The sequence below is a fragment of the Eptatretus burgeri genome, chromosome 8 (genome assembly GCF_056783735.1).
Source record: "Eptatretus burgeri isolate ZD-2024b chromosome 8, Ebu_testis_v1, whole genome shotgun sequence".
NCBI classification, from domain to species: Eukaryota; Metazoa; Chordata; class Myxini; order Myxiniformes; family Myxinidae; genus Eptatretus; species Eptatretus burgeri.
The window spans coordinates 56,931,959-56,958,192 of record NC_140968.1 but is presented as its reverse complement, the minus strand read 5'-3'; the positions used below and the strand labels follow the sequence as shown (position 1 = coordinate 56,958,192).

The following is a 26,234-nucleotide window of genomic DNA, read 5'->3' as shown; positions in this document are numbered from 1 at the left end:
GAGCTGTGGAAAGGCGGCGACACCAGACGAGGGGGTGCTCGCGTCGTGCAGGGAGCTGCACCCGAGGGAGGCCGACAGCGCGACCTGGCCGAGGTGGAGACGCACACCAGGGATAATAAAGATCCTCTATACCCCGAGCATCAGCAACCCCCTCCTGTTTCCCCCCGCGCTGAGATAGTGCGACCAAGGGGGCCCCTTTCCCACCCCCTACCAGACACTGCCCGCGAGGCCCGCGGGGTTGGGGCGCCATCGCCGCTCCGCGTCTCATCACCAGACGGGTAGGCGCGACCCGGTCTCGGCCTCAGGCCCGCCTCATTCTTGGGGGTATTTCTTTTCCTTGGTTTTGGGTATGTGTTGTCGGCGCCGTCTGTGAAGTAGGATTGTATAAGTGTTGCCGTGTGCTCGGTAGTCGGTATTAGCTCTGCATTGTGTCTTCGCTTTTACATTTGCTTTTTGTGTAAATTGCATTGTGTCTTTTCTGTGTGCATTTGGTGGAATTGTATATGTGTGCTTCCCATGTGCCGCGAATAAATGTGCTTTTGTGTTGAACTGTTTCCCGCTTCGCTTCGTCATTTCTCCCATTGAATCCTCATCTTGCTTCACGTAAAGGGTTGGTAGTGGGCTGAATACGCCCGATAATTAATCGAACCGTCGAGGTCGACGATAACACCGCTCGGTTATTCTGATAGTACGGAACGGGTCGCTTAAGTGGCCCGTGTCCGAAGTCGACCTGCGGCGAGGTGCGATCGCCCGGTCTACCCTCCGCGTGGGTACTTAGGTAGGTCGAATTTGGCGAGCAACCCTATCCCATGCGGGGGCTGATTGGCTCGATCGCGGTGAGACCGAAAGGTCCACCCGTGACTGGTTCCCGGCGTTAGTCCGAGAGGGTCACGACTGGATTGTCCGTCCGGTGGGCGACGTGCCGCGATTCGAGTTACGTGGCCGTCAGCACGCCGGCGGGCGCGAATACCGCAACAATATATATTGTTGTGGTTGACGAAATTCACAAACCACCATTCAGGTCCCTTAGGTGAGATATCTCTGTAAGTATATGTGTAGTTAGGCCCAAACCCGTTGTTTAGAGGGAATAAATGTCATTCATGCGGGCTGCGACCCTTCTAGATAGCCGTTTTTCTTTTACTATCTTTATTTTGGACCAGCCGCCATTACTACCACCACCAACCACGTCTCAACAGCCATCACACAACAACCACCAACCACAACGCCGCTTCACAACAACAGCCACGACCTTTACCGTCACAACTCGCCACCATCGCATCACCACCATTCTTGCGCCACTTGTGGGCACCGATACAGGACTCGTGCAGGGCGCGCACCGAGCAGCGTGTTCAGAAACATCACAGACTTTCCGAAGAAAACGGATCAAAAACGACTCACGCCCACTTCTGTTCCGTCCTATCGGTGAGCGTGGGGCGATTTGGCCCCGCCTCCAGGGCGTTGGAGCGTGGTCGCTATATGCAAATTCATGGATCAAAAAGCATTCACGCCCACTTTTCCTCGGTCCAATGGGGAGCCAGTTAGAGGTGAAGGGTCGGAGGTAAAGGGTCAAAGGTGAAGGGGCGAAGCCACGGGGCATATAAGGGGCCGCGTTCGTCAGTCGAGGCAGTTGGGAGTTCGCGGAGCCAGTGAAGAGTTGGGACGAGTCAAGAGAGGAGACGGAGAGGGCGATCGGACGAAGCTGTGGAGAGGCGGCGGCGGCGAAGGCGGTTGAGGGGGTGCTCGCGTCGGATTCGGGGAACTGCGGAGGGAGAGGCCGGCGGCGCGACCGAGGTCGTGGTGGAGACGCTCGTCGCGGGACCCGAGACAGGGAGATATCCTCCATCCCCCGAGCATCAACAACCCCCTCCTGTTTCCCCCCGCGCTGAGATAGTGCGACAAGGGGGGGCCCTTTCCCACCCCCTACCAGACACTGTCCGTGAGGCCCGCGGAGTTGGGGCGCCACCGCCACTTTGCGTCTCATCATCAGACGGGTAGGCCCGACGCGGTCTCGGCCCCAGGCCCGCATACCCCCCTCATCCTTGAGGGTGGCCCTTTTCTTTTGCTTTGGGTATATGTGTTGTCGGCGCCGTCTGTGAAGTAAAATTGTATAAGTGTTGCCGTGTGCTCGGTAGTCGGATAGCTCTGCATTGTCTTCTTCTTTTATATTTGCTTTTTGTGTAATATTGTGTTTCTTCTTCTATTACATTTGCTTTTGGTGTAATTGTATATGTGTGCTTTCCGTTCATCGCGAAATAAATGTGCTTATTGTTGAAGTGTTTTCCCGTTTTGCTTCGTCTTTTCCTTTATTGAATCTCCATCTTACTTCACGTAAAGGGTTGGTCGTGGGCTAAAACGCCCGATAATTAATCGAACCGTCGGGGCCGACGATAACACCGCTCGGTTATCCCGATAGTACGGAACGGGTCGCTTAAAGTGGCCCGTGTCCGAAGTCAACCTGCGGCGAGGTGCGATCGCCCGGTCTACCCTCCGTGTGGGTACTTAGGTAGGTCGAATTTGGCGAGCAACCCTATCCCACGCGGGGGGCCGATTGGCACGATCGTGGTGAGGCCGAAAGGTCCACCCGTGACTAGTTCCCGGCATTAGTCCGAGAGGGTCACGACTGGATTGTCCGTCCGGTGGGCGACGTGCCGCGATTCGAGTTACGTGGCCGTTCGCACGCCGGCGGGCGCGAATCCGCAACACTGGTGTCAGGTCGTGCGATATAAACTCATCGTCCTCCTCGCGGCACTGGTATCGGAGAACGGGAAAACGGGCTCTCCTGTCTCCGGCTAAATTCACGGGAATCGGTCCAGGGGTGAGAGGCGCGACCCCCGATTCCCTCCAAATTACGAGCGAGCTAAATTAACCCTTTGCGAGAAGCAAGATGGCGTCTCAAGGCGAGCGGGAGCCGGGGGTATTAGAAATGGATGTAGAATGTGTAGAATCCATGGTCCAGGATGAAATCCCCGTGCAGGAAATGTTGGTTGTACAGGAAAACGAACTCGCCCAACTGAACCCAGAGCCCGAAATAGGTGCGGCAGCGGCCGCGGTGTATGACACCTCCCCTCCCCCTCTCCACCAAAACCCCCCGATCCTTGCCGAATCGGCTCACCCAAGCGCACCCGACATGGCCCAGCGATTCACCATGCTGGCAAAAATGAATGCGGAACTGAAAACGAAAATGGATGCACACACAAATGAAATGAAAGGCATGAACGAAAAGATGGATGCGAATACACAACAAATGAACGAAAAGATGGATACAAACACAAACGAAATAAAAGGCATGAACGGAATGAACAAGCAAATGAACGGAATGGAAACAAACATGAAGGAAGAAATGAAAGAGCTGCGGGGTGAGACGCAGAACATGGGAATGAGCCTAAAAGGAAGCTTGGAAGAACTAAAAAACGAAATGAAAAAGGAAGTCGACACGATACGAGCGGAGGTGACCGGGTTAAAAGAGAAAGTAAAAGGAGTGGGAGTCGCAATGGAAGAAAGTAAACAAGAGAGGGTAAACGAAATAAAGACGGTGGTGGGAAAAATAGACAAAGTAGGAAAAGGATTGGGAGAAGTAAAACAGGGACAAGACCAAATAAAGGAGGAAATAGGGAGGAACACGACGGCGATAGAGGAATTAAAAAGAGAACAAGGGAAAATAAAGGAGGGATTGGGAGCCGTGAAGGAGGACTGTGAGAAAAGACATCGGGAAATGACAGACAAAGTTGAAAACCTGCGAAAGGAGGTAAAAGCGGAGACACAGAAAGGATTAAAGAAGGTGGCGGAGGAATGTAGAAAGAGACATGAGGAGGTAATTAATGAAATGGAGCGGAAAGCCGGAGAAAAGACAGAGGAACTGGGGGAGCAGATAGGAAAAAACCGGGGCGAGACAGAAGAGCAGTTTAGGACAACGAGGGAGGAAATATCCAAGACAAATAAGATGGTGACACAGGTACAAGGGGAGGTGGAGCAAATAAGAGAGAAAGTCGGGGAATTGTCGTTAGGAACGATAGGGGAGGAAATAAATGGGGTAATAAAGGGGAAAATGGAGGAAATGGAGAGGAGACTGACGGATAGGGTGGAGGCCCGGTGTGAGAGGCAGGGTGGCCTCCTTCAGGAGCAGGAGGAGAGGATATACTCCCTCGAGGCGGATCGTGCCCAGGTGGGGCCGGTGTCACAAGGCGGAGGAGGAGGCTTGCCCGATGCGGGGGTGAGCATGCCGAGCTTGGGGAGGGTAGAGGCCGCGGGGTCTTTTGGCCTAATGGGGGTACCCAGATGACTGTTCCGGGGGGTGTGCAGAGTGCGAGTCCAATGGCTTGGGAGAGTAAGCGGGACGACGCGGGGCACGGACAGACACGGACAGGGGTGGTAGAGCCCCCGGGCAAATGGCTCGGACCCTGCGGGAGTGAGGCACCGTTGGGACTGGGGAGGTACACTCCTCCCGGAGTCCCTGGGGAACGGGAGGAGACCTCGAAAGAACCGAGGGTGCCGCTACCCCCGTACGATGGCAAGACGGACTTGAGGGCATATATGGCCCAGTTCCAGTGTGTTGCCAGAGGCAATGGCTGGAACGAGGTGCAGGGTGTGGCACAACTCACAGCGGCCCTGCGTGGCGTGGCTTTGGAAGTCCTGACCACGGTACCCAGTGAGGGGGCGACCCTGGAGGATCTCCATTCGGCCCTAAAAAACCGATTTGGCATGGACCAGCAGAGCGAGCTTGTTAAAGCTCAGCTCAACGGGCGCAAACGACGTCCCCAGGAATCACTGGGGGAATTGGCACATGACATTCGCCGCTTGGTGGGGATCGCGCACACCAACATGCCACCGGAGTACCGGGAGGAGATTGCACTGGACCATTTCCTTCGAGCAATAGGGGGCACCGATGTCGGAGCATTGCTCACCGTATGACGCCCGGACAACCTCCAGAAGGCGGCTGATACTGCTGCCTGCTGGGAGGCAGCCAGAACGCCATTGGGAGGGGCTGGGCGCCACGCGGTGGCAGTCCGACAGGTGGACCCCGTGAACGACAGTGCGCTGGGAGCCAGGGCAACCCTGGGCGACCAAGCGCGAATGGAAAGGATGGTGCAGGGCATGTTCGACCGCCGGTTCGGGAGACCTGGGGAAAGGCGGTCGGGCCCGGGAGGGGCGGGAGATGGGCCATCGGGGGGTACCCCAATTCGGAATGGAGGGGGGTATAATTCGGTGTACTGGAGGCAAACACCTTACCAGAGGAGGTGTTATAATTGTGGCGCAAGGGACCACCTGCAGCGGAGGTGCAACGCCCCGCGCAGGGAAAGGCCCCCGCGAAGAGAAGAGCCACGGCCCCCTAGACCACCAACTCCGCCCCGGGTCAATAGGGATAGCCAGGCCCAACCATCACCCCCCCACCAGTCCCCGGGAAACTAAGAAGTGCCGAACATGTAGGGCCGTGTTCGGCAGACTCAGACGGAGAAGAGCCCTCAGAACTGCGACAGGTCATCAGTTGTGGCCAAATTGGCAAAGGTAGCTTAACAATTCGGTGCAAGGTTGCCGGCGTAGGGGTAGACGCCGTTGTGGACACAGGAGCAAGCGCCACGATCATCAGCCCTGTGGTCCTTGATTCGAGTGTAGACGGTTGGGATGAGATGCACCGTCTGCAAAACCATAGTTTGCAGCTAGCTACCGGGGCAACGGCCCCTATCATAGGACGTGGTTTCGTGTCGTTTAAATTGGGCACCGTGAAAACCCAGATAGAGGTTTGGGTGGCGGAGGTGTACGACCCATGTCTAATAGGGTTGGATGTGCTGACGGCCGGTGGTTGTAAGATCGACTTGGGCCGGGGGGTCATGCAGTTGGGTGGTGAGGAGTTGCCGTTAGGGGGCGTGGGCACGGATGAGAGGGTGGAGCTGGAGGCTCCTGACTCCGTGGTCATTCCCCCGGGTGCCGAGGCGGTGGTCCCGGCCCGGTGGCGAGCACCCCCAACGTGGCAGGGCCCCTGCGGCCTGGCGGAACTACCGGCAGGGCCGTCAACCCCGGGCTTAGTCGTGGGCCGCACCCTAGTAAGTATCGACGGGCCAATAGCGCCCGTGCGGGTGATAAATGTTAGCACGGAACCACGCACTATCAGGAAGGGCACAAAGGTGGCAGATTGCACCCCAGTAAAAGAGGTCGCAGAGCTGAGGGACGATAACGTCGAGCTGGACCGGCCCCAGAGGGAGTCTCCAGACTCGATTAGGAATTGGCCCGGTCCCATTTGCGAGATGGTAAATCGGAGTAGTGTAGATTTGGAGGATGCCCAGCGGGAGGCCTTATACAAGCTGGTCGACCGACACATCGGGATCTTCTCCTTGTCACCCGAGGATATTGGACGTACGGGCCTGGTGCAACATCAGATCCACACCGAAGGGGCCCGGCCTGTCCGTCAGCCTGCTCGAAGGCTCCCATGGAGCAAAAGAGAGGAGGCTGATGAGCAGGTTGAAAAGATGCTCAATGCAGGTGTCATCGAGCCCTCGGGAAGTCCTTGGATGTCACCAGTTGTGCTGGTTAAAAAGAAGGATGGGACCACGCGTTTCTGTGTGGACTATCGCCAGCTGAACAACGTGACACTCAAAGACTCCTATCCCCTGCCTAGAATTGACGATACCCTCGACGCCGTTGCAGGCTCTAAATGGTTCTCAACTTTGGACCTCAAGAGTGGGTATTGGCAGGTGGAGATGGATAAGACGGGGAAGGAGAAAACGGCATTTTCCACAGGGAAGGGACTGTATCAGTTCACTGTGATGCCGTTCGGTTTGTGTAACGCCCCCGCCACCTTTGAGAGACTGATGGAGCGTGTACTAGGCGGCATGCCGTGGCGGTCATGCCTGGTGTATCTGGATGACGTCCTGGTACACGCTAAAACATTCACCCAGGAGATAGCCAACTTGGACCAGGTGTTTGGGCACCTCAGGCAGGCAGGGCTGAAATTGAGCCCAGAGAAATGCACTTTGTTCGCGACAGAGGTGGCCTATCTCGGACACGTGATAGGCCGCGAGGGGGTGAAGACAGACCCCGGAAAAATTACAGCGGTAGAGGAGTGGCCCGTACCTACAACTGTCAAACAGGTACGGGGCTTTTTGGGACTTTGCTCCTACTACCGGCGTTTCGTGGCAAACTTTGCGGAGATAGCCAGGCCCCTTCACCGGTTGACGGAGAAGGGGTTGAGATTTAATTGGACGGAGGAGTGCCAGGAGGCCTTCCTCAAATTAAAGGGGTGTTTGACATCCACACCCGTTTTAGCGTACCCCACCGATGACGGGATGTATACCCTGGACACGGATGCAAGCCAGGAAGGATTGGGAGCAGTCTTGTCTCAGACACAGGGGGGCGTGGAAAGAGTGATCGCGTATTACAGTCGGGCCATGAGTAGGCCCGAACGAAATTATTGCGTAACTCGCAAGGAGCTATTGGCTATGCTGTCTGCCGTGAGCCATTTCCACCCGTACTTGTACGGAAGGAAATTTTTGGTTCGAACTGACCATTCCTCCTTGCAATGGCTCTTACGGTTCAAGGAACCGGAAGGCCAAATTGCAAGGTGGTTGGAAAAATTGCAGCAGTACGATTTCAGTGTGGTCCATAGAGCCGGTAAGGCTCATGGGAATGCCGATGCGCTCTCTCGACGCCCCTGTCTGAGGGAAGACTGCAAATATTGCACGAGACATAAGGAGAGGGACCAATTGGCAGACGCCTCCCCGAAACTCCCAGTCCGTGCGGCCCGGGTGGTAGGCCCAACTTTGCCACTAACCGCGGGAGAGGAATTTGGTGGATTGGCATGGAGCACGGCCCAGCGGGAAGACCCCGTGATAGGGCCAGTGTACAAATGGGTCCAGGAAAACAGGAGGCCCAGTGGGGAGGAAATCGCCCCATTCGGGGCGCGAACAAAGGCATACTGGGCTCAGTGGAGGACCCTAGAAATGAGGGACAACATCTTATATCGCAAGTGGGTGGAGATTCCTTCTGAACAAACTTCTTGGCTGGTGATAGTCCCTGATGGGTTTAAGACCCAAATTTTGAAACAGGTGCACGGTACCCGCGCCGGCGGCCATTTGGGCAGGACCAAAACAAAATCTCGGGCCCGCCGGCAGTTCTATTGGGTTAACATGGGGCGCGATGTACAGGACTGGTGTCGAGCATGCGACGCCTGTACTGCGAAAAAGGGACCGCCACAGAGGATGAGGGCCCCACTCCAACTACATCAGGTTGGGGCTCCCCTTGAGCGAGTGGCCATGGACATTTTGGGACCACTGCCCCCCACTCGCCAGGGTAATAAGTACATCCTCGTAATTATGGACTATTTCACCAAATGGCCAGAAGCCTTTGCCCTTCCCAGCCAGGAAGCAGGGGTTGTGGCCAAGGCCTTCGTAGAAGGATTTACATGCCGGTATGGGATTCCGCAGGAGCTGCACACGGACCAGGGACGAAATTTTGAGAGTGAATTACTAAAAGAGGTGTGCAGGCTCCTGGAAATTCGAAAAACACGGACAACGCCCCTGAGACCACAGTCTGATGGCATGGTGGAGAGGTTCAACAGGACCCTGGTCCAACAGTTGGCCCTCTTCACCGCCACTAACCAGGAGGACTGGGACGAACACCTTCCGTACCTCCTGATGGCCTATCGCGCGTCCCAGCACGGGTCTACCGCATGTAGTCCGGCGCTGTTGATGTATGGACGGGAGCTGAGAAGCCCCGTCGATTTATTGTGCGGTCCGACGCTTGAGCGGCTTGATAGGCCCCCGGGGGAGGGCTATGCCCGTCGGTTGGAGGAAGGCTTGGAGAAGGTCCACGCCTTCGCACGACACAAGCTCCAACAGGCGGGCATAAAGATGAAGCGCAGGTACGACCACCGGAGCCAGGTGAGCAAATACCCACCGGGGGCGAAGATTTGGTTCTTTAACCCCCGGCGAAGGAAGGGCAGATGCCCGAAGCTCACCTCACCTTGGCAGGGCCCGGGGGTCGTCCTGGCGCAAGTCAGTGACGTGGTCCTAAAAATTAAAATGGGACCACGAGCCCTCCCCCGGATCATCCACGCGGACCGCCTGAGGCCTTACAAGGGCGACCTTACGCCCTCATGGATATGTCTTGCCGGAGGAGTCGGTGCTGGAACAGCCGCTCCCGCAGAGGCGCAAGGCTCTCAGAGCCTTGCAACGAGTTCACGAGCCCAGTAGGAAGGGAGGAAATCCCCCCTGGGAAATTGATTAATGGGATTATTTTGGAGACAGAGACAGACTTTGGATGTGTAGTGGGGACGTAGCTTAGCTACGTAGTGTTAAATGGAACGTGCTATAGTATAAGGGACGACGTGGGAGCACGAGTTAGTTAGGGGAAGTAGTTAGGAGGATGGCAGAGTTCAGCGGTGTGTGTGTTGAAACGTTGTGAGGTGAGTACATGATGAGTGAGTGAGGCCAGCGGGTCTGTGTGAGTGGAGCGAATGGGGACTGCATGGTGCGATGAGTGATTGGGGGGAGGAGTGACTCCCGCCCAAGGGACCCCGGGGTCAGTGTAGAGTGAGTTAGGGGGTTCGTCAAATTTACAAAATGGAGGTCGTTTTGTTGTTGGTGGGAGTGTAGGCTCGAAACCCGTTTGGAGGGGTGCAGGAGCCCTGTTGACGGGCTGGGAGCGTGGCTGCGAAAAGTGAGTATCGCTGAGTGGGTACCCCGGGCACCAGGCTAGTCGGCCGTGGTAGGCCAAGGGCCCATGGGGGGCCGGGATAGCGTAGTGGGCACGGGTGCGCCTGCTTGGTGCGGGGGCCCGGGGCGCCATTAGCCGCGTGGGCAGTGTTGTGGGCACGGGTGACCCTCGGAAAGGGGCCTGGGAAGCCAGCCTGCCACGTGTGCGTTTCAGGGGAGGTGCCATGGGGGGCACTCCCCGGTGTTAGGGAGCTGGTAGGCTCGGAGGCAGTGTAGTGCCCGGGGGTGCCATAGCGGGAGAATTGGCAGAGGGTCGTGCCTGCCAAAGGGAGCCACGTGTCCCAGCCATGAGACCGTGTGAGGGCACGGAGAGAAAATTGGGGGGCGAGGCCCGAAATTGTGAGGACACCAACACAGGCGACGGGAATCTGGGTTGTTAGAACCAATAGTTTAAGCGAGAGGCGCTTGTTGAAGCCCCGGGGTAGTTTAACAGTTAAATGGTTAGGGTAGATTAGGAGATGTACCCCTCCGCACCATCCATCCCCTCGCTCTCGTTGTGGGCCGCTGGACCCACTTTGGTTATAGATCGCCGAACTCTGGGGAGGCCATTCTGAGGCTTGAGTTGGGCCTCGACACAGGACGTTAGCTCTCCCTTACTCCCCTCCGGGAAGGGAACGTAGGGGTTGGGAGTAGGCTAGGTGACAGGATAGGTTAGCCGAACAAGGACAGTACAGGGGGTTAGGGGACGATTTATAGTGGGGAAGTAAAAATAAAAACAACAAAAAAATAAGTTGGGCCTAAATTGGGTTTGACAAATTAAGGGAGTGGGTATAGACAATGACAGGCAAAGGCGATAGGTTGGGAGGGAGACCGTAGGGTAGGTCCGAGCCCGCCTTCCGAGTGGCCAGCACCACCGCACTCCCTCCACCAACCTCCACTGAACGGCAAAGGCTGGCCAGCTTCATCTGCCGGCTGGCTGTTTTCTGCAAGGCCTGTGCCATCGGCTGGCCATGTTTTGCTTCAAGGCCTGTGCCGGCCACTTCATCTGCTGGCTGTGTTGCTGCAAGGCCTGTGCCGGCTCACTTCATCTGCCGGCTGGCTGTTTTTCTTCAAGGCCTGTGCCGGCCAGTTCGTCTGCCGGCTGTGTTTGCCTGCAGCGGCCTTCTTCTGCGGGCTGTGTTTGCCTGCTGCCTTTGCCATGCCATGCCCACTGCCCCTGTTCACCAGCCCCGTTCAATTTTTGCTTTGCCCCCCCCCTGTTCATTGCCATGTGCGCCAGGATCAAGGCAACAGTTTGCAAGCTGCAAGAACTGCCCTGTTGGCAGCTACAACACGGGCCTGCAGTGGCGGCCCGTGCACCGTGTTTGTGTCCATCCATCCATCCGTTGTGTTCATTGCGTGTGCCACTTGAGCTGGCACGGAGACTACGGTTGTGCAGCCCATGCACCGTTGTGGTTCACTGCGTTCAGTTCAAAAGGGAAGGCCTTGGACTGCGTGTGAGCAGCCGGCCACGTTCCCTGTCACCTGCATTGTTTGAGCCAGAGACTGCATTCGAGCAGCCTGGCTCCCTGCTAACTGCTTTCTTTTTGCAGAGTTCATTGATCCTGGGCCATGGTTTAGTGTAAAATTTGTAAGTTAAGGTTAAGATGTACTGTAAATATGAGTGCGCCCCCGGCATGTTTGTCTTAGCGCCGGCAATTTTATTTAAGTCGTCCGTGTGAGTGAGTTTGTTTAGGTAGTTACTCAGCCCTCAGGTTATTTATTTTGGGGACACGAATACCATGAATGTCGCACTCAGGGATCCGTAGGTAAAATGTACTAGGGGAAAACTACACATGATGGCACACGAAAATTTGACGACTCGGAACGAGTCTGTAAAAAGGGGAGGGGGTAGTGTATCCGCAACAACATATACATATATATATATATATATATATATATATATATATATATATATATATATATATTGTTGCCAATTCGCGCCCGCCGGCGTGCGATCGGCCACGTGACTCGAATCGCAGCACGTCGCCCACCGGACAGACAATTCTGTCGTGACCCTCTTGGACTAACGCCGGGAGCTCGTCACGGGTGGGCCTTTCGGCCTCACCACGATCGTGCCAATCGGCCACCCGCGTGGGATAGGGTTGTTCGCCAAACTCGACCTACCTAAGTACCCACGCGGATGGTAAACCGGGCGATCGCACCTCGCCGCAGGTTGACTCCGGACACGGGCCGCTTAAGCGGTCCGTTCCATACTATCGGGATAACCGAGTGGTGTTATCGTCGGCCTCGACGGTTCCGATTACTTATCGGGCGTATTCAGCCCACTACGAACCCTTTACGTGAAGCAAGATGGAGATTCAACAAAGGGAAGGACGCAGCAAAACGGGGAACAAGTTCACACAAGCACTTTATTCACACAGACACAGAGCACACATATACAGCCAAACAGAATCAGAAATGCACATGTATCAATTTAAAACAACAACAACAACAACAATGCAGAGCTACGACCGAATACGCGAACACACGGCAACACTTAAAACAATACTACTTGACGGACGGCGCCACCCACAGACATTTACACAAAAAGCAAAGGAAAAGGAAAAAGAAGTCGCGACTTCCCTTTTCGTGGCCAGTGAGCCCCTCTCCCACGACCGTCAGCGTGGTCGCTCCTGGCCCCGATCTCTCTCGCGGCCGGCGAACCCTCTCCGGCACTCCTCGTCCGGACGCGCAGGTCCACCTCACAACCGGCGCTGCCGCGTCTCCCGTCCGTGCCTTCGTGACAGGCCGCTCGCCAAGCCGCGGGCACAGGACTCTTCCCCCGACAAGACAAGCAGGCAGGAAGCCTCGAAGAACCAACTCAACCCGAACCAACTCGACCAACAACCCTCGACCAACAACCCTCGACCAACAACCCTCGACCAACAACCCTCGACCAACCACTCTTCAAGGTCCGTGCTGTCCGCCTTTTGTAGCGCGGGGCTCCGCTCTTCGCTCTGCCCCATTTTCGGCCCCGCCTCCCTTCGAGCTTCTTGGAGAAGCCTCTCGAAGGGGGGCGTGACCTCTCACTCTCCCTCCACCCCATGCCGTGCGGGGGGCGGGGGAGTCAGTCTTGGCTCAGAGCCAGGGAATTATTCCCCCAAAAAGAGGCCCCCACCTTTTCTCACCTTTGACCCCCGGCTCGGATCGCACTTCCCCCACACCGAGCGCGGAGAATTTCGACAGGAGAAACAGGCGGGAAAACCCCCGAGCATCGTTGTTGGTTTTTGTTTGTTCCCGGAGATCGTAACCGCACAGGGCCTACTGAATGGCGAGTGGCGAAGATGTGGTAGCGTAGATGGTGGAGGTGGTGTGGTTGTAGTGTGGTTGGTGCTGTGGTGGGGATGGCATGGTTGTTGAGATGCTGTTTGTTTGAAATAAAAGATAGAACAGAAAAATGGCTAACTCAAAGCTTCGCAGCCCGGATGGATCACATAAATTCCCTCTATACAACGGGTTTGGGCTAACTACACATGTACTTACAGAGATATCTCACCTGAGGGCCCTTTATGGTGTAATGCGAATTTCCACAACCGTAACAATATATATATATATATATATATATATATATATATATATATATATATATATATATATATATATATATATATATATATATATACATACATACATACATACATACATACATACATACATACATACATACATACATACATACATACATATATATATATATATATATATATATATATATATATATATACACACGCGCACACATACTATCAGAGTGGATATGGCAGGTGTTATACTATTGAGTTATACGATGGTGTTATACCATTGGTGTACATAATTTATATGGTATGTTTAATTAACCTGGTGCACTTTCTGGGAAGAATAAGTCAGTAAGTAAATAAATAACACAAACAAAAATAATAAATAAAGCAAATATTCCCCACCCCTCCTTTATTTATCCTGAATTTCTCTCCCGACCCTTCCAAACAGCACAACTTGGAATTCCCAGTTCAGAGTGGAACCACTGCTGCACCAAAGCACGAAGTAAGCACGCGCTGTGCCCCCCCCCCCCCATTAATTGCGGATTGATGGTTTGAAACATTAAACTGGGCCAGAGGCAAACGTATCAAGGGCGTCTCGACAGTCTTGGATCATTTTTTTTTTAAAACACCTTTAGAAATACAAAGCGAAAGTAGGTGCGTCATTAATAGGTGTGAACCTACTTAAAATGAAGGCGAACACGGTCGATGAAGAATCCGTGCAGTTGTCAGAAAGCTTGTGGAAGTGCGAGATGAAAAGGAACGACGATCACGTTCTGTTAAGACGCAATGCGCATGCGCAGTCCTATGGTAACGGTTTTACTTCGGACGCTAATTTCCAGGACCGGAATGAGCGGTGTATAAGTATGGCTCTGTCTCATGTGGACTTTTTTTTTGTTTTGTACATAATATGTAGATGACCTCCGTTGTTGGATGAGCAGATGACCATTCACCTTGTTTTATTTCTCCGTTTAAAGATTCACGACCCGTCGATTCCGCTCCGCCATGCTGGACGACCAAACAGCCGCTTTGCTCTCGGTTGGTTTTAGTCGCACGAAAGGAAGACCGATTTTATTCAAGTCGGGCAGAAGGATCGACATGTCAACTGTCACTTTAAATGTGTTGTGTTTGGTCCTGAGGAGTGAAGAGTGAAGAGTGTGAGGAGAGTGAAGTGTGAGGAGAGTGAAGAGAGTGAAGTGTGGAGAGTGAAGAGAGTGAAGTGTGAAGAGAGTGAAGAGTGTGAGGAGAGTGAAGAGTGTGAGGAGAGTGAAGAGAGTGAAGAGTGTGAGGAGTGTGAGGAGAGTGAAGAGAGTGAAGAGTGTGAGGAGAGTGAAGAGTGTGAAGTGTGAAGAGAGTGGAGAGTGAATAGTGTGAGGAGAGTGAAGAGTGTGGAGAGAGTGAAGAGTGTGAGGAGAGTGTAGAGTTTGAAGAGTGTGAGGAGAGTGAAGAGTGTGAGGAAAGTGAAGAGAAAGAAGTGTGAGGAAAATGAAGAGTGTGAGGAGAGTGAAGAGAGTGAAGTGTGGAGAGAGTGAAAAGTGTGAGGAGAGTGAAGAGAGTAGAGAGTGAAGAGTGTGAGGAGAGTGAAGAGAAGTGAAGAGTGTGAGGAGAGTGTAGAGTGTGAAGAGAGTGGAGAGTGAAGAAGAGTGAAGTGTAAAGAGAGTGGAGAGTGAAGTGTGAAGAGAGTGAAGTGTGAAGAGAGTGGAGTGTGAGGAGAGTGTAGAGAGTGAAGAGAGTGGAGTGAAGAAGAGAGTGAAGTGTGAGGAGAGTGAAGTGTGAAGAGAGTGGAGAGTGAATAGTGTGAGGAGAGTGGAGTGTGGAGAGAGTGAAGAGTGTGAGGAGAGTGTAGAGTGTGAGGAGAGTGAAGAGTGTGAGGAAAGTGAAGAGAAAGAAGTGTGAAGAGTGTGAGGAGAGTGAAGAGAGTGAAGTGTGGAGAGAGTGAAAAGTGTGAGGAGAGTGAAGAGCGTAGAGAGTGAAGAGTGTGAGGAGAGTGAAGAGAAGTGAAGAGTGTGAGGAGAGTGTAGAGTGTGAAGAGAGTGGAGAGTGAAGAAGAGTGAAGGGAGTGAAGTGTGAAGAGAGTGGAGAGTGAAGTGTAAAGAGAGTGGAGAGTGAAGTGTAAAGAGAGTGGAGAGTGAAATGTGAAGAGAGTGGAGAGTGAAGTGTGAAGAGAGTGTAGAGAGTGGAGAGTGAAGAAGAGTGTAGAGAGTGGAGAGTGAAGAAGAGTGTAGAGAGTGGAGAGTGAAGAAGAGTGAAGTGTGAAGAGAGTGGAGAGTGAAGTGTGAAGAGAGTGAAGAGTGTGAGGAGAGTGAAGAGAGTGAAGTGTGGAGAGAGTGAAAAGTGTGAGGAGAGTGAAGAGAGTAGAGAGTGAAGAGTGTGAGGAGAGTGAAGAGAAGTGAAGAGTGTGAGGAGAGTGTAGAGTGTGAAGAGAGTGGAGAGTGAAGAAGAGTGAAGTGTAAAGAGAGTGGAGAGTGAAGTGTAAAGAGAGTGGAGAGTGAAGTGTGAAGAGAGTGGAGTGTGAGGAGAGTGTAGAGAGTGAAGAGTGTGAGGAGAGTGAAGAGTGTGAGGAAAGTGAAGAGAGTGAAGAGTGTGAGGAGAGTGAAGAGTGTGAGGAGAGTGAAGAGTGTGAAGTGTGAAGAGAGTGGAGAGTGAATAGTGTGAGGAGAGTGAAGAGTGTGGAGAGAGTGAAGAGTGTGAGGAGAGTGTAGAGTTTGAAGAGTGTGAGGAGAGTGAAGAGTGTGAGGAAAGTGAAGAGAAAGAAGTGTGAGGAAAATGAAGAGTGTGAGGAGAGTGAAGAGAGTGAAGTGTGGAGAGAGTGAAAAGTGTGAGGAGAGTGAAGAGAGTAGAGAGTGAAGAGTGTGAGGAGAGTGAAGAGAAGTGAAGAGTGTGAGGAGAGTGTAGAGTGTGAAGAGAGTGGAGAGTGAAGAAGAGTGAAGTGTAAAGAGAGTGGAGAGTGAAGTGTGAAGAGAGTGAAGTGTGAAGAGAGTGGAGTGTGAGGAGAGTGTAGAGAGTGGAGTGAAGAAGAGAGTGAAGAGTGTGAGGAGAGTGAAGTGTGAAGAGAGTGGAGAGTGAATAGTGTGAGGAGAGTGGAGTGTGGAGAGAGTGAAGAGTGTGAGGAGAGTGTAGAGTGTGAAGAGTGTGAGGAGAGTGAAGAGTGTGAGGAAAGTGAAGAGAAAGAAGTGTGAAGAGTGTGAGGAGAGTGAAGAGAGTGAAGTGTGGAGAGAGTGAAAAGTGTGAGGAGAGTGAAGAGTGTGAGGAGAGTGAAGAGAAGTGAAGAGTGTGAGGAGAGTGTAGAGTGTGAAGAGAGTGGAGAGTGAAGAAGAGTGAAGAGAGTGAAGTGTGAAGAGAGTGGAGAGTGAAGTGTAAAGAGAGTGGAGAGTGAAGTGTAAAGAGAGTGGAGAGTGAAATGTGAAGAGAGTGGAGAGTGAAGTGTGAAGAGAGTGTAGAGAGTGGAGAGTGAAGAAGAGTGTAGAGAGTGGAGAGTGAAGAAGAGTGTAGAGAGTGGAGAGTGAAGAAGAGTGAAGTGTGAAGAGAGTGGAGAGTGAATTGTGAAGAGAGTGAAGAGTGTGAGGAGAGTGAAGAGAGTGAAGTGTGGAGAGAGTGAAAAGTGTGAGGAGAGTGAAGAGAGTAGAGAGTGAAGAGTGTGAGGAGAGTGAAGAGAAGTGAAGAGTGTGAGGAGAGTGTAGAGTGTGAAGAGAGTGGAGAGTGAAGAAGAGTGAAGTGTAAAGAGAGTGGAGAGTGAAGTGTAAAGAGAGTGGAGAGTGAAGTGTGAAGAGAGTGGAGTGTGAGGAGAGTGTAGAGAGTGAAGAGTGTGAGGAGAGTGAAGAGTGTGAGGAAAGTGAAGAGAAAGAAGTGTGAAGAGTGTGAAGAGTGTGAGGAGAGTGAAGAGAGTGAAGTGTGGAGAGAGTGAAAAGTGTGAGGAGAGTGAAAAGCGTAGAGAGTGAAGAGTGTGAGGAGAGTGAAGAGAAGTGAAAAGTGTGAGGAGAGTGAAGAAGAGTGAAGAGAGTGAAGTGTGAAGAGAGTGGAGAGTGAAGTGTAAAGAGAGTGGAGAGTGAAGTGTAAAGAGAGTGGAGAGTGAAATGTGAAGAGAGTGGAGAGTGAAGTGTGAAGAGAGTGAAGAGTGAAGAGAAGTGAGGAGAGTGTAGAGAGTGGAGAGTGAAGAAGAGTGAAGAGAGTGAAGTGTGAAGAGAGTGGAGAGTGAAGTGTGAAGAGAGTGAAGAGTGTGAGGAGAGTGAAGAGAAGTGAAGAGTGTGAGGAGAGTGAAGAGAGTGGAGAGTGTAGAGAGTGAAGAGAGTGGAGAGTGAAGACCGTCGTTGAACCTTGTTTTGATTTGACCGATTCGGTCCCGTTTATTTCTTTGTTTCATGTCTGTCACGTTCCCGGCGGGAGGGACAGCAGGCATAGCACTTCATCGAACGGGGTGTTTATAAAGCCGGCTATCCTTTCGGTACGCACTTCATCGAACGGGGTGTTTATAAAGCCGGCTATCCTTTCGGTACGCACTTCATCGAACGGGGTGTTTATAAAGCCGGCTATCCTTTCGGTATGCACTTCATCGAACGGGTTGTTTATAAAGCCGGCCATCGTTTCGGTACGCACTTCATCGAACGGGGTGTTTATAAAGCCGGCTATCCTTTCGGTATGCACTTCATCGAACGGGTTGTTTATAAAGCCGGCCATCGTTTCGGTACGCACTTCATCGAACGGGGTGTTTATAAAGCCGGCTATCCTTTCGGTACGCACTTCATCGAACGGGCTGTTTATAAAGCCGGCTATCCTTTCGGTACGCACTTCATCGAACGGGGTGTTTATAAAGCCGGCTATCCTTTCGGTACGCACTTCATCGAACGGGGTGTTTATAAAGCCGGCTATCCTTTCGGTACGCACTTCATCGAACGGGGTGTTTATAAAGCCGGCTATCCTTTCGGTATGCACTTCATCGAACGGGTTGTTTATAAAGCCGGCCATCCTTTCGGTACGCACTTCATGGAACGGCGTGTTTATAAAGCCGGCTATCCTTTCGGTATGCACTGGCTCAATGTCGATCGTTGAGATATTTGTGTTTTAACAGTTCCCCAAGCGTTTTGCGCCGCACCATGAAGTTCCTGAATCCGGTCATTGGCACTTCCTGCTCTCCAATGACGATGAGAACGGCATTTTTTGTTGGAACATACGATCGGTGAGTCTCACCGTGAGATCCCAAAATGAGGTTCGGACAGAACGGCTGCGTTTAATAGCAGCGAAATTGCGGCAAAAGTTAATTGTCGTTGAACAACAACCGGTAGCGCGGGGTGGAGCGCCCCCTAGCCGGCATCATGGAGAGAGGCACGGCGATTCGGTTGGGGGCAACAGCGAGTGCTGGTCTTGTCGCCCTGTTCGGCGGCGCCCTCCTCGCCCAGTACGTTTTGAACAGCATGAAGGGAAAGGACAAAAAGACGAAGATCATCGAGATGGTGGGTGACCATTCAGGGAAGGAAGGTGACCATTCGGCGTCGCTCCCCTCGCTCTGACCTTGTCCTATCCTCCTTGTGCCCCCCTCTTTCCACACGATTTGGGCCCCCCTCTTTCCACTCGATCCCATTGGTACTAATCCGTACATCCGCCGGTGTGGTTCACGGACACGTCGAAGTGTTGTCCACGTTTTGTGTGTGACGTGTGTGTTGTTTCCTTACGTTGTTCGTATTGACAGGAGAGGTCGGACGTGGCGGATATTGTTTTATTTAATAACAGCAATTAATTGTGGAGCACGTGGTGCGATGGGAAACGTTGTTGTTTGAATTTTGTTACCTTTTGCGGTCTTCGCTCAGATCATTGACCCTTGCTCGGAGTTCAGGGATCGGATCATAAATGGTCTCTTCGTGCACGTGGTCCACTGGGCGGAGCTCATTCCATGAACGAACCGGATTTGGGGAAATTATTTATTGGGGGTTGGTAGGTCTGTTGTAGTTGTTTTCGGATTCGTAGTTGTGGTGGAGTAGTTTTTTGAATGTGACATCGCTGAATGAGTCATTATGGAGCAAAAAACATTTTTTTCGTGAGAGACGAAAGGCTGTAAATGTTACATTTGTATGAAATATATATCTTTTCTTTGTTTTTTTTTTAATTGGTTCGCGGGTGCCAGCAGTAACCACTATTTTTGTTGTGTCTGTCTGTCTGTCTGTCTGTTTGTCTGTTTGTCTGTTTGTGACTCTCTCCAGAGCATGTCTCCGTGACGTTTGATGCTATCTTGATGAAACTTGGACACAAGCTACATATCATGGTCGAGTTGTGTCTTTTTGTATGAGGAGCGTCCCGCGCCGCTTGTGGGCATAGCCACGTCCACTTGAACTTTTTAATTTTTTTCTCGCAATTTCATTTCCTAGAAGCTGTGTGTAATGTCAAAAAGTACAACATATAAAAAATCCGATTTGATTTGGTCAATTTTGACGGAAGAGATAGGTTTTTTTACGGTACCTCAATAATGTACGCTTCCTCAATAATGCCCGCCAACCATCGTCGCCTCCCGACTTGTAGAATTCCTTATTTAATGTAGTAAAGAGTTTATCTTTTTATAATATCCTATTTAGTAATCCTGGTGAAGTGTCCTTTTGTAAAAATTTATTTGTGAAATGTCAATAGTAAATTGTCATCTTGTGATGAATGCAAGTGGGAAGGCGTAGTTTGGGGGGTTCGAACTCTCGTCCCAATGTTTTGAGTTGCAACAACTTGCAATTATGAGCCATTTTGTTTCCATCGATCACGGTGCACGAAACCTGCGCCCATTATGTGTGAAGCGTAATGTGTCCGTTTTTTAATCAAGCTGTCTTTCTCCTGTGCCCAAAAGGGAGATTGTATAATATTGATGCTTCATTGATTTTCAAGCGACTGTACACTAAGAATGTCAATGTGTGTGTGTCTCCTTCATGACTCCAAAACCATGAAACCCAACAGCCTGAAACATTGCTGCACATTAAGGGAATTCCATGGAAGTGCAAGAGTGAGAATTAGGTGTTTGGGTTAATTAAAACACCCCTTTTGAAGATAATTAACTGCCTTATTTAATTATATCCTTCATCAGGCGATCCTCGGCCACCGCTCTCTCGCTCTCTCGCTCTCTCGCTCTCTCGCTCTCTGGGGTGTTAAGACGTTTCCTGGGTAACCTCGCTGGGGGCTGAAGCCGCCATGTTTTTTGGCCTGCTCAACCACGCCTTGATTTGGAACAGGCCGCAACGATTTCTTAACTTTTTTTTTCCAATTTCCTCACTCATATATTATTGAATGCCTGTTCATTATAGCTACGAATCGCTGGGTACATTGCAATGCTTATAAACGCCCAGAGATGCCAGCATCCCTAGCTTTATTTCATTTTCACACATGCCATGACCTTGAGAATGTCTTAAACTAAGAAGAATTGGTCGTAGTTCATGAACTGGTCATCATTTGCGTGACACGGTTACAGGGTCAAAATATTCAATTTTTCAGTTTTCTCTGTCTTGATAGACATCACCAAGCTACATGCACTTGTGTGAAAAAAAAATTAGCAAAAACCACTAATTAACGGCGAATATGGTATTTTTAATTATGAACTTTAATGGATAATGCATTACAAGGAAAGCGCATTTTCGCGTATATCTCAAATTCACCCTTTCTGAGTAAATTGTATGTGGATCAGTTATCCTTTGGCCGTTTTGGACAATTCAAGTGCCAAATTAATCCTGAGAATCTGCTAGATACATAACTATGTAAAGATATTTACTAGATCTCTTTTAGGTGTTTGTACATATTGGTCAGTGTTTGCTGAATAATAACGAGTTGAATCATCAATTTTGCATCATGCAACAGCAAGTCCCAAGTGTTACATAAAAAATAACAAAATAAATTAGATTAAAGCTTATTGATTGAAATAAATTCAGTTTATTCCAAATTTGACTCACCACATCCGCCGCCTCCTCCACCTGTTTGCTCCACCCCTGACTTGTATCACTTATTTACCTGTTACACAAAAACTATTGCATATTTTTTATTTCTGTTTTTTTTCCACATTAAACTAGACAAAATTACCTTTCTTCTCATACTAAGATATCTAGATATCTGTGGTTTTTCTGGTCTGTTGTCAAAGTGGAAAGTGGATGTTTTGAAAAACATGTAACAACCCCGCCTTTTTAGGGTGACCAGTTCATGAACTACGTCAAATTACAAAATCTAAGCTTCAGATTTGAACTTATCAGCAATTTTGACTCCTAAAAAAAGTGTTCATTTGGCTAATTCAGATATAGTTTGGACATTCGGACATGGCTATCACTTGCCAACCATTTAATTGGAGTGCTTGCTTGAGTGCTAAAGCCACTTGCTGAGCACCCTACAGTGGTGGCAGTACAGTTCATGTCATGAGCAGGATGTACAGTCGGTAGTTGCTACAAGGTAGAAGTACATGTATTGGTATATTTGGATCTGTAATTTAGGTTGTGTGTTGTGTGTTTTCATTCTTGGTTATCTCAATATGCGGATTTCAGAATGTGGATTGGAGTCCTCCCAGGGTGGGCTCAAAGTATCCACATTTATTTCAGTAAGGGGTCACGATTCTTGGACCAAGCTTTTAGGTTTTCTGTTCTCAAAGTTTTGTGCCGAGGGCTCTTCAGGGTTGTCGCTGAGACCCGGACAATTTCCAACTGTAGTTCTTTTGTAGGAATATTCCCAGGAATGGTTTTTAATATCTCTCTGAGGTACTTCGGCTCAAACTATCACTGGTACAACTTTGCAATTCTTCAGCTTCCAGGATCTTTTCACTTCATACTTGAGGTCTGGGTGTTTGGTCATATTCTTGATTCATGAATCGTTTAGTCCAAAATCATTGGTATTAACACCTCAATTAGCAATGCCTTATTGGCTTTTTTAGGTCATCTCAGTAGAGATGACCTAATAAAGCCAGTGTTGAAGTCTGTCCGTCCGTCCGTCCATCCATCCACATTCAAACCGAGTGGAGACAAATAACCAATAGTGGAATGGATAGAGGTCGATGAGACATGCACAACGATATAAATTTCAAGGTCGTCCAAGGTCGAGGTCAACGTCACGGGGTTGTCAAAGTTTCGAAAATCGTCGATTTCAAATCGTATCTCCTCCCTCATTTATCAAGAGAGATCAAATGTTATTAGTGATTCAGATACTATGGACTATTATCTAGAACAACATGAGCCATTTTTTTTAAAATTTGCTCTCGTTCTGATTTTTTAGCCCTTCAAACTTCGCTCTGATTTTTACATGTCCGATGCTAACTTGAAGTGGTCATCCGAAGGCCGGCGCAAATCTCTGAAGATGCACCGGGTCCTGCGCAAATTTTTGGCTGCACCTGTCCGGCATAATTATTCCATATTTTGCCCCGTATAGGCCGTTCATAAAGTACATACAAAAAAATGAGGGGTGGGTGATTTTAAAGGCCGCGTACGGGCTGCGTACAGGGGTGGGTGGGTGGGTGGTACGACGGCTGCATACATACTTTATGAAAGTGGTGTCGGACTACATGAAAGCGTTTCAGAAGATGACGGTGAGCCTGTCGTCATCGCGAGGGGGAAAAATATCCCCGTTCACAGGAACATTTTCGACGTGATGTTGAATCCGTAGACGTCAATAATTGTTCCATATTACTGTATTACCGTAGTTGATAATTGCTGATGCATTTGAGATAAATCTACAGTTCGTTGTAATCTTCAAGTATTGTGATGTGAGATGAGACGCATATGGGGGTGGGTGGGTGGTCACAAGCCTGCTCGTGGAACCCAGGGTATCATATAAATTAGCAGTAAAGCGTGCCTGCTGTTGTCAGGATCACTTATTCAGAAAAGTGTATTCTTCATCATTTATTTGAAGTGACCGACTGTTCTGGCGATCTGCATTCTACGACCAGATCCACGAGCCATGGAATCGATAAAAGATGACCCTAATTTGATTTTGCTTCTGTCGACCTCTGGCAGAGATGACCGGCACTCCCGCTCGGGGGTATTTTTTATTTTTATTTTTTGTACCAAAGTAGATGTCGTCGCAACGCTTTGTTTTCAATGTTCATGCTCGATGGGATCATTAGGTCATACGTGAATGGTAGGTACTTTCATGTTTTCAGTGATTGCCTTTGGTTCATTTTCCCACTAATTTTCTGGAATTGCTTTATCAAAGTTTATGCAGATAGGCCAGTGGATTACTTTACGAACTCTCGTGTTTTGTGTTGCTTGCGTGTTTTGTGTTGCTTGTGTGCATGTTTTGTGTTTATTGTGTGCGTCTTTTGTGTTGCTTGTGTGCGTGCATGTTTTGTGTTGTTTGCGTGCATGCTTTGTGTTGTTTGTGTGCATGTTTTGTGTTGTTTGCGTGCATGTTTTGTATTTATTGTGTTTTTTTATGTTGCTTGTGTGCGTGCATGTTTTGTGTTGTTTGCGTGCATGTTTTGTGTTGCTTGCGTGCATGTTTTGTGTTGCTTGCGTGCATGTTTTGTATTTATTGTGTTTTTTATGTTGCTTGTGTGCGTGCGTGTTTTGTGTTGTTTGAGTGTGTGCATATTTTGTGTTGTGTACATGCATATTTGCATGTTTTGTGTTGTGTGTGTGTATGCTTTATGTTGTGTGCGTGTGCTTTGTGTTGTATACGTGTGCTTTGTGTTGTGTACGTGTGCTTTGTGTTGTGTGTGTGTGTGTGTGTGTGTGTGTGTGTGTGTGTGTGTTTTCAGTCATTAAGCATAACATATTGTTGCGGTCTTCGCGCCCGCCGGCGTGCGATGGCCACGTAACTCGAATCGCGGCGCGTCGCCCACCGGACGGACAATCCAGTCGTGACCCTCTCGGACTAACGCCGGGAACCAGTCACGGGTGGACCTTTCGGTCTCACCGCGATCGAGCCAATCAGCCCCCGCGTGGGATAGGGTTGCTCGCCAAATTCGAACTACCTAAGTACCCACGCGGAGGGTAGACCGGGCGATCGCACCTCGCCGCAGGTCGACTTCGGACACGGGCCACTTAAGCGACCCGTTCCGTACTATCAGAATAACCGAGCGGTGTTATCGTCGACCTCGACGGTTCGATTAATTATCGGGCGTATTCAGCCCACTACCAACCCTTTACGTGAAGCAAGATGGGGATTCAATGGAGGAAAAGACGGAGCGAAGCGGGAAACAGTTCAACAATAAAGCACATTTATTCTCGGCACACGGGAAGCACACAAATACAATTCCACCAAATGCACACAAAAAAGAAAACACAATTCCATTTACACAAAAAAGCAAACATAAAAGTGAAAACACAGTGCAGAGCTAATACCGACTACCGAGCACACGGCAACACTTATACAATTTTACTTCACAGACGGCGCCGACAACACATACCCAAAACCAAGGAAAAGAAATACCCTCAAGAATGAGGTAGGCCTGGGGCCGAGACCTGGTCGGGCCTACCCGTCTGGTGATGAGACGCGGAGCGGCGATGGCCCCGCAACCCGCGGGCCTCGTGGACAGTGCCTGGCAGGGGGGTGGGAACGGGGCCCCCTTGGTCGCACTATCTCAGCGCGGGGGGGAACAGGAGGGGGTTGCTGATGCTCGGGGTATAGAGGATCTTTATTATCTGCGACGAGCGTCTCCACCTCGGCCAGGTCGCGCTGCCGGCCTCCCTCGGGCGCGCAGCTCCTTGCACGACGCGAGCACCCTTCGTCCGACTCGCCGCCTCTCCACAGCTCGTCCCCTCCGTTCCGACTCTCCTTCGCCTCGTTCCGACCTTTACGACTCCCTTCTTCCTCGTTCCGACTTCTTACTACTCCTTTCTTCCTCGTTCCGACTTCTTACTACTCCTTTCTTCCTCGTTCCGACTTCTTACTCCTCCCCGTTCCTGTTTTGCTGACTCCCTCGTTCCGACTTTTACGACTCCTTTGACTGACGAACACCGTCCTTTTATCCCCCCGTAACTTCGCCTTTGACCCCCTCCCTTTGACCTTTCAACTCGCTCCCCATTGGCCCGAGAAAAAGTGGGCGTGAAGGCTTTTTGATCCACAAATTTGCATATATCGATCGCCCTGGGGGCGGGGCCAATTCGCCCCTCGCTCACCGATTGGACGGCAAAAAGTGGGCGTGTGTCGTTTTGGATCCGTTTTTGAAGCAGAAAATCCGTGATTTTGTACACGCTGTTCAACGTGCGCCCTACACGAGTCCAGCATCGGTGCCCATGAGTGGCGCGAGACGACGGCGATGCGATGGTGGCGAGTTGTGACGGTAAAGGTCGTGGCGGTTGTGGTGAAGCGGTGGTTGTGGTCGGTGGTTGATGTTGTGGTTGTGATGGTGGCGATTGGTCCAAAATAAAGATAGTAAAAGAAAAACGGCTATCCTGAAGAGTCGCAGCTCGCATAAATGACATGTATTCCCACTAGACAACGGGTTTGGGCCTAACTACACATGCACTTACCGAGATACCTCACCTAAGGGACCTGAATGGTGGTTTGCGAATCTGGTAACCACAACACTACCCCCTTCCCTTTTTACAGACTCGTCCCGAGTCGTCAAATTTACGTGTGCCATCATGTGTAGTTTTCCCCTAGTACACTTTACCACCTACGGATCCCTGAGTGCGACATTCATGGTATTCGTGTCCCCAAAATAAATAACCTAAGGGCTGCGTAACTATCTAAACAAACTCACTCACACGGACGACTTAAATAAAATTGCCGGCACTAGACAGACATGCCGGGGGGGCGCACTCATATTTACAGTACATCTTACCTTAACTTACAAATTTTACACTAAACCATGGCCCAGGATCATTGAACTCTGCAAAAAGAAAGCAGTTAGCAGGGAGCCAGGCTGCCCGCATGCAGTCTCTGGCTCAAACAATGCAGGTGACAGGGAACGTGGCTGGCTGCTCACACGCAGTCCAAGGCCTTCCCTTTTGAACTGAACTCAGTGAACCACAACGGTGCTTGGGCTGCACAACGCAGTCTCCGTGCCAGCTCCGTGGCACACGCAATGAGCACAACGAATGGATGCATGAACGCAAACACGGTGCACGGGCCGCCACTGCAGGCCCGTGTTGTAGCTGCC

The 26,234-nt window shown here is 50.7% G+C and overlaps 2 protein-coding genes across 8 annotated transcripts in view; one reads left to right on the top strand and one right to left on the bottom strand.

The window, feature by feature from the left end:
- Nucleotides 1-14,023, bottom strand: part of BBS9 (Bardet-Biedl syndrome 9) — a 123,675-nt gene extending 109,652 nt beyond the window's left edge. Inside the window, exon 1 of one of the 6 annotated variants that reach the window (XM_085892173.1) lies at nt 13,883-14,023. The gene's annotated coding sequence lies outside the window, so the exon portion shown is untranslated. The remainder of the gene's footprint in view (nt 1-13,882) is intronic. The other 5 variants (XM_085892177.1, XM_085892176.1, XM_085892175.1 and 2 more) reach the window with 5 other exon arrangements.
- A 165-nt stretch (nt 14,024-14,188) lies between these two features.
- The window catches only part of NT5C3A (5'-nucleotidase, cytosolic IIIA), a 111,900-nt gene continuing 99,854 nt past the window's right edge, over nt 14,189-26,234 (top strand). Inside the window, exon 1 of one of the 2 annotated variants that reach the window (XM_085892183.1) lies at nt 14,189-14,236. In XM_085892183.1, the coding sequence (XP_085748309.1) occupies nt 14,204-14,236 (33 nt within the window). In that variant the 5' untranslated portion in view covers nt 14,189-14,203. Of the gene's footprint in view, nt 14,237-18,468; nt 18,646-26,234 lie in introns of those variants that run through there. The other variant, XM_085892180.1, reaches the window with a different exon arrangement.